The sequence below is a fragment of the Lethenteron reissneri genome, chromosome 40 (assembly GCF_015708825.2).
Source record: "Lethenteron reissneri isolate LAM-NWPU_2019-01 chromosome 40, ASM1570882v1, whole genome shotgun sequence".
Lineage (NCBI taxonomy): Eukaryota > Metazoa > Chordata > Hyperoartia > Petromyzontiformes > Petromyzontidae > Lethenteron > Lethenteron reissneri.
This window is the reverse complement of record NC_083818.1, coordinates 1,292,593-1,306,246: the sequence shown is the minus strand read 5'-3', so window position 1 is coordinate 1,306,246 and position 13,654 is coordinate 1,292,593. Positions and strand designations below refer to the sequence as shown.

At 54.3% G+C, this 13,654-nt stretch overlaps 1 protein-coding gene across 2 annotated transcripts in view; it reads right to left on the bottom strand.

Annotated features, from left to right (window-relative positions):
- Positions 1 to 13,654, bottom strand: part of IGSF21 (immunoglobin superfamily member 21) — a 109,398-nt gene that overhangs the window by 30,736 nt on the left and 65,008 nt on the right. For both annotated transcript variants that reach the window (XM_061567907.1, XM_061567906.1), the window contains exons 4-6: positions 12,495 to 12,604; positions 4,167 to 4,282; positions 1,263 to 1,464 (exon numbers count right to left, since the gene is read on the bottom strand). In XM_061567907.1, coding sequence (XP_061423891.1) covers positions 1,263 to 1,464; positions 4,167 to 4,282; positions 12,495 to 12,604 — 428 coding nt within the window. The remainder of the gene's footprint in view (positions 1 to 1,262; positions 1,465 to 4,166; positions 4,283 to 12,494; positions 12,605 to 13,654) is intronic.

Below are 13,654 nucleotides of genomic sequence, written 5' to 3'. Positions count from 1 at the left end.
CTACCCCCAGACAACCACTAGCACCAGCTCTACCCCTGTCACTACCCCCAGACAGCCACTAGCACCAGCTCTACCCCTGTCACTACCCCAGACAACCACTAGCACCAGCTCTACCCCTGTCACTACCCCAGACAACCACTAGCACCAGCTCTACCCCTGTCACTACCCCACACAACCACTAGCACCAGCTCTACCCCTGTCACTACCCCCAGACAGCCAGTCACTCGCACCAGCTCTACCCCTGACACTACCCCAGACAGTCACTAGCACCAGCTCTACCCCTGACACTACCCCAGACAACCACTAGCACCAGCTCTACCCCTGACACTACCCCAGACAGTCACTAGCACCAGCTCTGCCCCTGACACTACCCCAGACAACCAATAGCACCAGCTCTGCCCCTGACACTACCCCAGACAGTCACTAGCACCAGCTCTGCCCCTGACACTACCCCAGACAACCACTAGCACCAGCTCTACCCCTGACACTACCCCAGACAGTCACTAGCACCAGCTCTACCCCTGACACTACCCCAGACAGTCACTAGCACCAGCTCTACCCCTGACACTACCCCCAGCCAGTCACTAGCACCAGCTCTACCCCTGACACTACCCGAGTCAACCAGTCACTAGCACCAGCTCTACCCCTGACACTACCCCCAGACAACCACTAGCACCAGCTCTACCCCTGACACTACCCCAGACAGCCACTAGCGCCAGCTCTACCCCTGTCACTACCCCAGTCAACCAGTCACTAGCACCAGCTCTACCCCTGACACTACCCCTAGCCACAGGTTCCCCGGCCCTCTCGTCTCCCTCAGCGCTGTTGACAGGGCGCAACGGTCGAGATGTTATCTCCCTCTCCTGGTCTACAGGAGGTCGTCGGTTCGATCCCGACCCTGACGCCTGCTGCTGTATATTTGGAGTTTGCGTGTCTCTCTCCCGGCAGTCGCGTGGATTTTTCTCCGGGTCTTCCGGTTTTTCCCTCCATATTTAGAAACATGCGTTTAGACTATTTGGCAGCTATATATTTACACGTTATGATGATAAGCCACTACGTTGAGCCATCATTTGTGGCCAGGTCGCTTCTGAAAAAGAGCTACTATATAGCGCAGTCGACTTTCCCTGTTAAATAAAAAACAGTTTGGATCGTATAGGCAGCGTTGTCGCTCAGACTGTCCGCTCTCTTCAGGCACCGGCCAATCCACCCACAGCCATCACCATCACCATAATCGCCACCATCATTGTCACTATCCCCATCACCTCCATCATCACCACCACCGCCGTCGTCCCTCTTCTCCGCGTCCGCCATCGCCATCTCCTCCTGCTCCTCCTCCTCCTCGTCGTTCACCTCTTTAGTCCGGGGCCGGCCACGGGGGTTGGTGAGGAGGGAGGAGGGGGAGGAGGGCACCGCCAACGCGTCCCCCTGCGCCTCCACGATCGCCCCGTCGCGTTTAAATCGAACCTGGTGGGGAGGGGCGGTGGGGGGTTTAGGAAGGGGCGGTGGGGTCAAAATTTTTTTATGTCAAATCGACCTAGGGGTGGCCCACACCAGGTCGAGGTTCCCTGGGGTGACTCGCATGTGCGGGACAGCCCGGACGTATGCACAGCGCTCGCCCTGACTGTCCCCGTCACCCGCGAGCGTCGCTTTCTCCGACTCCATCCCCACATCAATCTTCACGCCGTCGCCTTTCGCCGAGCGTCGCCTCAGAGCCCAACCCGCGCACGCGTCGCCGGCAGCGCCGTCGCCATCCTCCTCGCGCCTCCTCCCTCGCTGTCCGGCGCCTCTCAGCCGTCGCCTCCACCATCACCAACCACCTGCTGTTGCTGCTTACCCTGTTACACCGCTTCGATCGACGCCGTTCAGTCAATGCATCTCCAACGTTAACTTGGGTGTGGCCGTATCTGACTTGAGTAGTCGCGTCAATGGGTGGCGGTGGTGGTGACGGTGGCGGCGGTGGTGGTGGTGATGGTGGCGGTGGTGGTGACGGCGGTGGTGGTGGTGGTGACGCTGGTGGTGGTGGTGACGGCGGTGGTGGTGGTGGTGACGCTGGTGGTGGTGGTGACGATGGTGGTGGCCGTCGAATGTTCGTAAGTAGAGTCCCTGTATAATTTTAGCGCCGCACTAAGACCACCCCCCCTCCCCCCGTGTAAGATTGGCGGCTCACCAGCACTGTTTTTGGAGAGCCTGACTCTGCTGGTGAGACACTGATGCGTCGAAACCATGTCTAGAAGCTGGCTCTGTCATGGAGCAACATCGCTGAAATGATGCACCCACCCCCAGGAATGAAAGGCCGTGCGGCCGAAGGGCTGCGTCAGAAATACTTTGAGAATTTTGTATGTGGATTCGATGTTGAGGAGAGACACCACTCGGTTAATCCGAAATCTGTGTGATCGCCTCTACAATACAGTAGTTGCAATATCTTTATAACAGTGGGCAGAGTTTGATTGACTTTTGATTGGCGTGGCTCTGCTGTCATCCACTCAGTGGGCCGAGTCCTCTGAGCACCCGCAGTGATGACAAACTCTATTTTCCTAATGTAAACATATATTAGTGTTTTTTCCCATAGAGGTTCGTGGACAATGGTTATCATTTATGATTATCCGCGAATTTAAATTATCCGCGGCCATCCTCCCCGTCATTAGCGCGGGTAATTGAGAGTCTACTGTAGTTTTAGTTACATTTCGTGACTTACTTGGCTTTCCTATACTTTGCACTCTGAGCATTTTTTTTCTATTTTTCGTTGTCATTTTCTGACCCGACCCCCAAACTGGACATCCGTGCGGAAAAAAGGAGCTTCACAAGCTCACTGGATTCTTCCAGCCGACGTAAAGATTTCAGATTTTTTATTTCTGAGGAGCTTTTGATCGACGGCGGAGTGGCTGCGCCCATTATCCGAGAGGAGACGGGAGGCAGAGAAAAAAATTGGGGTCAGAATTATCGGGATTCGTTCGCTCCACGTCTGCACAGAAATAATGCAAATAATAGCTTGATCGCGGAATGACACCTCGGCCATCCTCATGTTGTTTTAAGGAGGATGATAAAGCCGCCTGGAAGAGTTACTGCAGAACCCGTCTCTGCTCACGCCGCGCGGATGGAAATTGATCACTGGGTAGGAAATAATTGAACGTTTAGAGGCAACCAAGCATGTGAGCTGTCCGCGTGAGCCGTCAGTCGGTTTGTGAGTATTCAACAATTAAAGTGAAACTGATGGTGCTGCCCTGTCGGCGGTGAACATAAAATGTTGAGCCGACGTTGGTGCCAACAGATTCCAAGGATGACAACAACATTACGACGATTGCCCCAAAAGTTGGGGCAACGTTCAACCTTTACTGGGCCATTACTAGGCCTAGCGGGCCCCTGTACTTGGTCGGGGTAGGGGGGTGTCGCCTACCCCCCACGCTAGCCTAGCGCCCTAGAAGAGGTGGAAGTGCCCACACCAATAACAATCGCCATTCCCCACTAAGTGGTGGTGACGTCACCACGTTAAGGCCACGTGATGTGTCGAACGCCCGTCGGCAGGAAGTAACGGGACAGACCCAGGTGCCACGGGTCGACTGCTGAGATGACCGGCCAATGCCCAACGCTGCCGCACACACGCGACCTGCCGTCACCACGGCGCCTGTACCAGGCTAGGTGGACGTTAAGGCCACGTGAAGTGTCGAACACCCGTCGGCAGGAGGTCACGGGACAGACCCAGGTGTCATGGGACAGACCCAGGCACCACGGGTCGACTGACTGAGATGAACGGCCGATGCGTGCACCTAACCCTGCTGCACACACGCGACCTGCCGATTGCGCGACTTGCGTGCGGACCCGTTCACACTGCGTGCCACGAAGGTGGATTGTGCCCGGACTGGGCGATGGGGGTGGGGGGACGGTGAGGGGGGGAGTTCCAGATGCTTTCCACCGTCCATTACAACTGCACCGCGCGGGGACATGGAGCTGAATCGGAACCGGCGACGACACCGATCGCATTACCGACGCATGCCACCGACCCGTACCCTCGCCGCCCGCTCGCTCACCTGCTCGCCCACGTGGCAGCGTTTCCAAATCCAGGGTAGGGGGTGGGGAGTGGAAGTGGGGTTACGGTGGTGGTGAAGGTGCCGGTTGTTATCCGTGCGTGTTTTTTTCTCATCCTCCCACCCTGCCTCCCCGTAACGTACGGTGGGCGCTGGCTTGCCCCCGGAGACGATGCACACCAGCGTGAAGTTGCGCGCCTCGTAGCGGTTGAACGGCGCCGGGGCGTCCGCCGCGATCAGAGAGATAGACGACGGTGGCACTGACGGAGAGGAAAAGAACGAGAGAGAAAGCGAGCGAGAGGTTCCAATCACCCGCCACGCCGCCGCTACCCCGCGCATAGCCGATCAACCAGGGTGCTGTCAGCGAACGACTGTGTAAGGCCGGTGAAAGGCGTCGGGGCGGTGGGGCGGGGTGAAGTTTTGAACACGCGCCCGCGAGCTGCTCACTTGAGACCGTCTGCATTTGGGAACGGTCGTGACTGTGGCGTATTTAACAAGTAAAAATATTCAATGAAAGTGAAAGTAGAAGGGGTGCACTTCAGCCCCAACGTTGAGTTAACAACGTTGACACGACAGGCAACTCCTTTCAGGGGTGGCTTGGCACAGGGGAGGACCCAGCACGTGGTTCAGATATTCCTCACCGAAGTTGGCCGTGGGTGGGAGAAGTGAACTCGCATGACCAGGCCGTTACGAACCCATCTCGTACAGAGCGAGAGAGAGAGGGGCCACGGTGACTATGAGGTGTTAACTACCTCGCCTGGAATGCATGAGGTCGTGGGTTTGATCCCGACCCTGGCAACGCCTGCTGCTGTATATTTGGAGTCTGTGGTGTCTCTCTCTCCGCCCGTGGTCGCGTGGATTTTTTCTCCGGGTCCTCCAGTTTTCCCCTCCACATTTAGAAACACGTATTGAGATTATTTAGATATGTTTTTCTGCTATAAATATCCAAATGATGAGCCACTTCGTTGAACTGTCATTTGTGATAGCCAACTCGTTTCTGAAAAAGAAATGAATACCTCAGTGGGCTTTGCCTGGTAGGATGGGGATGGTTTCGTTTCATTTCTATGTGTTAGGGGGATTTGTTTACCTTTCTTATACTTTGCACGACTACCGTATTTTTCTATTGTTTGCTATAACGTTCTTACACGCTCCTACTGGACATCTGTGGGAAGAAGAGCTTTATAGCTCATCGGATTTGTCTCTCCAGGAAGAATAAAGATTCTCCCGGTGGTCGAGAACGGAGGCGGAAGCTGAGTAACGGAGCACGTCCCGGGGCAGGTGGGGGTGGGGGGGGATACAACCCAAGGAGAGACGGATCAATGAAATCGCCGGCTGGTGGTGGTGATGATAGTGATGATGATGGTGATGGTAGTGATGATGGTGGTGGTGATGATAGTGATGGTGGTGATGATAGTGATGCTGATGGTGGTGGTGATGATCGTGATGATGATGATGATAATTACTTCCGCGTGGGCTGAGTGGTTTGGTGGCAGCCGGGGCGTCCCTGGGGGTGATCAGCCCCACATCAGCATGCACGCTGGAGTCTAAGTCATAATTCAAGAAAATTGAGCCCCTTTGTGGGCAGGCGGCAGAGAGACGCGGGGAGGGAGGAAGGCGTTTCAAGAGGAGGTTTTATACGACTGCACGTGTGTGTGAATAGGTTAGGTTGTGTGTGTGGGGGTAGGTTAGTTTCTGTGTGTGTGTGGGTTAGTTTGTGTGTGTGAGTAGGTTAGTTTGTATGTGTGTGTGGGTAGGTTAGTTTGTGTGTGTGTGTGGGTTAGTTTGTGTGTGTTTGTAGGTTAGTTTGTGTTTGTGTGTCTGTAGGTTAGTTTGTCTGTCTGTGTGTGGGTTAGTTTGTGTGTGTGGGTAGGTTAGTTTGTGTGTGCGTAATGTACCGGAGTGTAGCGATTCGCTACGAACCTGGCGACCCGAGTTTGATTCCCGCTCACGGCCAACACCAGTGAGGATTATCTGAACTGGTCAAGGGCATCCCCGAGGTCGACTCAGCCTCAAATGAGTACCCACACATCGCCGCTGGGGAGACAAAGGCGGCCGGGTGTGGTGCTGGCCACCCACCCCCTCGTGTGCCGTGCTGGCCTTCATAGGTGCTGCTACTCGCTAACAGCACTTGCCCCAGCAGTCTGTTACAGGCTACACGGGGGAGCTTTGTCTCGGTATTGCATTGCTAGTGTGTATACTTGAGACACAGCTAAAGGTGCAGCACTGAAACTGCAAGCTGACGCCACTGTTGCCGGAAGGGCCCTCTGCTGCAGTGATATTTCGAGTGGCAATTTCCTCCCCCTACTCCTCCTCCACGTTTACCAGAAGACGTCTTGGGAGAGGTGGCAGTACCCACACTCCACACTTTACCCCACCGCGCGTGTGAGCAAGTGGCAAGTGCTGCTCGCTAACAGCACTCGCCACGAAATTCGGTTGAGGCTACGAGGGGGACTTGTGTCTTTGTAATACGGCAAGGACTTGCTGACAGCACTTACCCCAACAGACTGTTCGGGCTCATGGGTTGTCTCTCTCTTTTTTTGGTGATAATGTAAGTGTGTGTGTAGGTCTGTGCGTGGGTGAGAAAAAAAATGTGTGTGTGTGTTTTTGCATGTGTGAATGGGTAGTTTATAGGGGTGCGTGGGTACGTATGTATGTATGTCTGCGCTTGTGTGGGTCGGGTCGTGTGTGTGTGTCTGCGTGTCTGTGATGAGGTTCAAAGATCCCCCGTATAGCCTTAACAGACTGTAGGGGCAAGAGCTGTTAGCGAGCACCTATGAAGGCTGGCACAGCACACAAGGAGGCGGGTGCCCAACACCACGCCCGGTCGCCTTTGTCTTCCCAGTGGTGATGTCTACACACCGCACCATGTACTTATTTGAGGCTGAGTCTACCTAAGGGAGGCCCATAACCGGTTCAGACAATCATCACCGGTGTTGGCCGTGAGCGTGAATCGAACTCGGGTCACTTGGTTCGCTAACCTCTGCACTGCCGGCCTTATAGGTGCTCACTAACACGTAAACACACGCACACGCGTACACACATTCACGCAATACCCTAAAAGCGAACAGCACTTGCCTCAGCAGTCTGTCGAAGGCTATCCGGGTCATCGTTGTCCCTGCATGCATATGTCTGTCGTGTGGGGCAGCCAGCCAGCGCCGGGGAGACGACAACGGCGGCCGCCCCATCGTAACACCACTTGTCCCAGCGGCTTGTCAAGGACGATACAGGGAACCTTTATCTTTGTATGGTACCGCAGGTGCGGGGAGCAGTCGTGTGGCGGCTAGCGCGCCGCGCTACGAATCCTGCGACCCGAGTTCAATTCCCGCTCACGGCCAACACCAGCGCCGATTATCTGAGCCGATACTGGGCCTCGTCTAGGTCGACTCGGCCTCAAATGAGTACCCGGTGCGATGCGTAATCATCGCCACTTGTCTTCACGCGGTCTGTTAAAGACTGTATAGGGGGCCTGCCTTTGTCTTTTAAACGCGCGCACGTAAGATTTGCGTAGCCGTGTGTGTGTTGTGTTATTTGTGTTTCTGTCAGCGTGTGGACTTTACACTTTTGCTGTGATATATACACATAGCGCTCCGTGCGTGCGTATGTGTGTGTACGTGCGTGTGATTTATGCGTGGCCCAGTTTAAAGGTATTCGTCTTGGCAATGAGCTGTTGCTGCTATATTGGCCGGGCAGCCGTTGTCTGCTTGTATGTGTGTATATGTGTATGTGTGTCCGGCAAAAACAACCCCCTCCTTCCTCGTGGTGCCAGCCCGCAACGCTGTGGTGGGCAGTGCCGTGGGGGGAGGGCCAACTTAAATTGGCCATTCCCCTCATGGCGTTTGTAACCAACAAAGCAACCAAATGGGCGCTCTGGACGGGTGCGAGGGGCTGGTAACCCCTCCATCTTCAATTAATTACCACTAAACTACGAGTTTAAAAATGTATTAATCTTATGGGGGTACATGCGTCTATGACGTCTCCTGACCAAACCCCATTTGACGGAGCCAGGAAACTGAATCCTTACCCTCGGGGCTCCTCCAAAAACAAAAAAAACGAACGTGTGGCCACGTGGAATGTTCGAATGCTCACTATGGAGGAGAGGCTACCACTCCTCTGTCGGGAGCTGGACCGGTACTGCCTGGATCTCTGTGGTATTCAGGAGGTCCGGTGGACCGGTTCTGGCTCCTGCCACCATGAGGGGTGGACAGTCCTCTACTCGGGACAGGAGACTGCCAAACAACAGGGAGTGGTTCTTCTTCTGAAGAAATAATGAATGGGGCGTGGGAGCGTGGTGGTGGTGGAAGCTGTAAGCCCCAGGCTACTTTGGGCTCACCTTCCCATCAACCAGAGGCGAGGAGTGGTGGTCGTGATTAATTATGCCCCCACCGAAGACGAACATCCGTGGAGGGATGCAGGCAAGGCCGATGAGTCAGATGTTTTCCATGACCTCCTGTCACAGGTGCTAGCTAAAGTGGCCCCTCGGGATAGAGTCATCCTGTTGGGTGACTTCAATGCCCGAGTTGGTCATGATGCTGGCACCTGGTCTGAAGTGATTGGAAGGCATGGGCCAGATCAGCTTAATAATAACGGCAGGAGGCTGCTGTATTTTTGTGCAGCCCATGGGCTTGTAATTACCAACATGCTGTTCTGGCATCGGCGCATCCACACAACATCATGGATGCATGCCGGGTCCAAGCAAGCACATCTGCTGGACTACATAGTGACGGAACAGCGGATGCGGGCCGATGTCCTTGACACCAGGGCCTACCTAGGAGCTGATATGCCCACTGACCATTGACTTGTCATCTGTAAGACGCGCCTGCCATTCATCTACTCCGGTGGTGGGTGTACACCCAGGACCCCATTCAAACCCATAGTGGCATGGTCTCAGCTATTTGATGAAAGTTGAAAGTGAGAATTTAATCATCGCTTGCAGCTAGGGGTTGGCATTGTCCCCGACTTGTCCTGATGTCGAGGGGAAATGGGCGAGGTTCAGGACTGTGGCTCATGCAGCTGCAATGGCTGCTTTGAGTACATGGTCCAGACCTCCCCAGAGATCCTGGCTGACAGAGGAGGTGTTCAAGCTGGCTGAGAAAAAGCAACAGGCCCACTCTCATCGGCTACAACATCCCACGTCGGAGAATGGCCCGTGATCACAAATCGCTCTTTAATTCCATCAAAAAGTTACCTGCAGTGCCACACCTATTACCATCATTAGGGGAAAAAACGGTGATCCAATCTCCGACCCCCAGGAATAGGTTCGCAGATTTGTTGAGCATTTTTGTGGGGTCCTGGGGGAGGGGAAATCCCTCAGCCTGGAAGCAACGTGGCACAAAGTGGGGATGACTCTGCCGAGGCTGCGGTGCCTCAAATATTGGAGGAAGTCACCCCCTGTGAGTGGCTGGCTGAGGTGCCAACTGTTGTGGAAGTACTGAAGGCGGTCCGGAGTCTGAGACCAGGAAAGGCACCGGGCAGAGATGATCTCCCAAGCGAAATGCTGAGGGAGGGTGGCGTTTGTGCACAGACTGACCTACATGACATCATACAAACAGTCTGGACCACTGGACGGGTTTTGCAGGATTGGAAGGATGCCCTAGTGGTTCCCCTCTTTAAGAAGGGGTACCACATGACTGTAACAACTATAGTGGCATCTCACTCCTCAGTGTGTCGGGAAAGGTCCTGGCAAGGATTATTCAACATCGCCTTGCTAGGCACGCTGAGGAGAGGCTTCCGGAGCCCCAATGTGGTTTCAGGTAAGGGCGGTCCTGCACAGACACCATATTTTCTGTCCGTCTGCTACAGCAGAGGTGTAGGGAATTCCAACAAGACCTACATCTCTGCTCTATTGACCTGGTCAAGACCTATGATATCATCAGTAGGCCTGGGCTCTGGGTTGTTCTTCGTGCTTTCGGAGTCCCTGACCCGCTGCTCACGATCATTAAGGACCTTCATGATGGTGAGTGGGGCCGGGTAAAACTACGTGGCCAGGAGTCGGAGCCATTCCTTGTTCACTTTTGGATGTCCTCTGGCTCCCACATTATTTAACATCTATTTCGACCACATAGTTTGTGAAGCCTTCAATAGCTGTACCAGAGGAATTTCCACCTGGTACAGATACAATGGGAGGCTGATCGATGCCCGGTGCGGTCAAGAAATGGCTCCCTATTGCTCAACCATGTTACGTATGCCGATGATCTGGTTATTGCTGCTTCCTCAGAGGAGGAGTTGGAGGTGCTGCTGCTCAACCTGGAGCTTGCCACTAAGAGGTGGGGCCTTACCATCAGCCCCACCAAAACGAAGCACCTGCCTGGGTATTTTGCACCATTGGACATTCCACCCCCACAACTCCCAATTGGTGATAGGGCAGTTGTGGAGAGAGTGGAGAGTTTCCCATACCTGGGAAGTGTGCTCATGACCGGCTCTGGTTTGACAGCAAAGGTCTCCCTCCGAATCAGTCAAGCGGAATTATCTTTTCATCGGTTGCGTAACACTGTGTGGAAGCTACCTGGTCTGTTGCTCCGCACGAAGCTTCAGGTCTTCTTGACAACAGTCATTCCCTCCCTTCTCTACGCCTGCAAAACGTGGACCCCCCTAATGGAACATTTTTGCCGGTTATAAACATTTAGGCTGGCCTGCCTACAATCCATCTTGCGTTTAACCAGGCTGGATTGTTTGAGGAGCTCACATATCCTTGAAAGATCTGGACAAAGTTCCATCGGTGAGCTCCTCCGGCAGGCAAGGCTGCGTTTGCTGGGTCATGTAGCCCGCATGCCCAGCCACCGCATGCCTAAACAGCTTTTGTTCGGCCGGATCGAGGGGGCTAAACGGGCGCGGCACGGGCTAGAGAAGAGATGGAGTGATGTGGTACAGAAGGATGTGGAGCTGAGTGGACTTGCCGATGACTGGTGCCAGCGGTGTCAAGATCGGCCTCTGTGGAGGAGGCTCATGAAGGATGCTACTGGGCAGTTGGAGGCAGTCGCCCTCCAACAACAATGGAGGGGGCAGGAGCAACGCTCACAACAACGAGCGGAGTGGCGGGTGGCTAAAGCACAGCAAGTTGGCACAGTAGGGGGCACAGGTGGTGCATCAGCTAGTCATCTCAGTCAGTCGACCCATGGCACCTGCTGGGTCTGCCCTGTGACCTCCTGCCAGCGGGCGTTCAACACTACACATGGCCTCAACGTGCACATAGCCTGGCACAAGCATCACGGTGACGTCAATACCACTTAGTGGCGAATGGCGGTTGTTGTTGCATGTTTGTATGTGTGTGTATATGTGTGTGTGTGTGTATGTGTGTGTATGTGTGTATGTGTGCGTAGTGGGGAGCGATAGTGTAGCGGTTAGCGCGCTGCGCTATGAACCTAGCGACACGGGTTCGATTCCCGCTCACGGCCAACACCAGTGACGATTATCTGAACCGGTCCTGGGCCTCCCCTAGGTCGACTCAGCCTGAAATGAGTACCTGGTGTGGTGTGTAAACATCGCCACTGGGGAGACAAAGGCGGTCGGGCATGGTGCTGGCCACCCACCCCCTCGTGTACCGTTCTGGCCTTCATAGGTGCTCGCTAACAGCACTTGCCCCTACAGTCTGTTAAGGCTATACGGGGGATTTTTGTCTTTGATGTATGTGTGCGTGCGTGTGTGCGTTATATATGCCTTAGCTAACTGGATGCAAGCAAGGGGCGGCGAGCTTCGTGAATCTGTAGAGGTGGGCTGAGTAGCTTTCTGGCTTGGGCTTCATGTGTCAATAAGTTGTTGTCGTTGTTGTTGTCGTTGTTGTCGTCTTTGTCGTCGTTGATGTCGTTGTCGTCTTTGTTGTTGTCCGTGTTAAGTTCGCACATTGCAACCCTGCAGTGCTCTATGAGTCTCTATGTCACGCTATGGATCTCTATGTAATTCTATGAGTCTCTATGTCACGCTATGAAACTATATGGATCTCGATGTAACTCTCTGAGTCTGCTGCCGAGCAGAGGCCCAGAGAGGCCCAAAACCTCAAGCTGCCATCACAGACAGCAACAAACAGCACCGCCGTCAAATGTGTAATTGGAAAAGAGTGCATGAACGCGTTTCTTGAACGCAGCGAGGTTGTTGTGATTATTGTTGTTGCTGTTATTGTTCTTTTTTTGTTGGTGTTATTGCTGTTATTGTTGTTGTTACGAGAGCTTGGGGTGCAAAATAGATGACGACACCGATGATGATGATAGTAGGAGGAAACTCCACAGTGGAACAGTGTGAGGGAAGAAGCGGAGAGAAGTGTAGTGGCCTGCAGTGCGGTGCGTGGGTGGGTGGGTTAGTGGGTGGGAGGATGGGTGAGTGGGTCGGTGTGCGAGTGGGTGGGCGGGTTGGTGAGCAAAGGGGGGGGGGGGGCGAACGGGTGGGTGAGTGGTGGGTGAGTGGATGGGTGAGTGGATGGGTGGGCCAGGGGGTGGGTGAGTGGATGGGTGGCTGAGGGTTGGGGGTGAGTGTCTCTGTTACCCATGACGTTGAGGAACACGTGCCCCGTGGCTTCCAGCATGCGGCTCCTGTCGTAGACGCTCACGTGGCACTGGTAGGGCCCGTGGTCTCGCAGCTTCACGTCTGCCAGCCTGGGGTCAGAGGGATAATAGGTCATGGAGGATGGCATGTCTGGGTAGAGGTCACTCAGGAGGATGACCTGAGTGGCTCGTAATAGTCGCGTCTTAAGCATTCGGTCAGAATTGGTTGGGATTCGCTGTTAAAAGGCATGCAGCAGTAGTCGTAATCGGAGGGTTTTCTAGACCAATGTTATCCATAAGCTTTTTTTTGGAGAGTTTTTTTTAAGGTGTCGTTAAACCTGCCACCACCCACATGGCCAATCAGTAAGGGTTGTCACATAAACAAAACGTGACAATTCGTTCGATTCCTGGACACGGCTAACATCAGTTCGTGAGAGTGGTGGCACAGTGGTTAGCACACTGCACTCCGAACCCCTGGCAACCCGAGTTCGATACCTGGACACGGCGATAACATCAGATTGCCGCGAGTGATATCTGAACCGGTCCGATAAAAAAAACCCACGATAACCAGCGTGGTGAAGTATGGTCAACCCCCCCCCCGCCCTTATGATGAACACGGTGTGGGGAGGCCCTTCATTCACCATTGAACGCTCAAATGTCCGCACGGATTGGGTTCACAATGCCACCATTCGGGACCCCATCCATCACCGTAGCCGGTTGTGGAAATTACACATTCCTATGGCAGGGGGCAAGTATTTCTACAGGACGTCTGTTGACTTCCCCCCCCCCCCCCGCGAGGGAGGGAGGGCTGATGGGCTGAGTCGAACGAGAATGTGAGCGGTGGGCTCAGTGGTTAGCGCGCGGCGAGCCGATGTCAAGTCAAGGTGTCGACGTCGGAGGGGAATTTCGAAACGACGGTGGAGGCCCAAGCGGTGCTGGGCACCATCACCCCCTAGGTCGATTCAACTTGAACAAAAATAAAAATGTATGGCTGGTGCAGTGTATATAAACAAAAACATCGCCACTTAGGGAGACAAAGGCGGTCAGGCGTGATGTCGGCACCCCAATCGCTCATAGGTGCCACGTGTGACGGCCTTAATAGGTGCACGCTAACAGCACTTGCCCCAACAGTCTGTTCAAAGGCTATCCCGGGTATTTTCA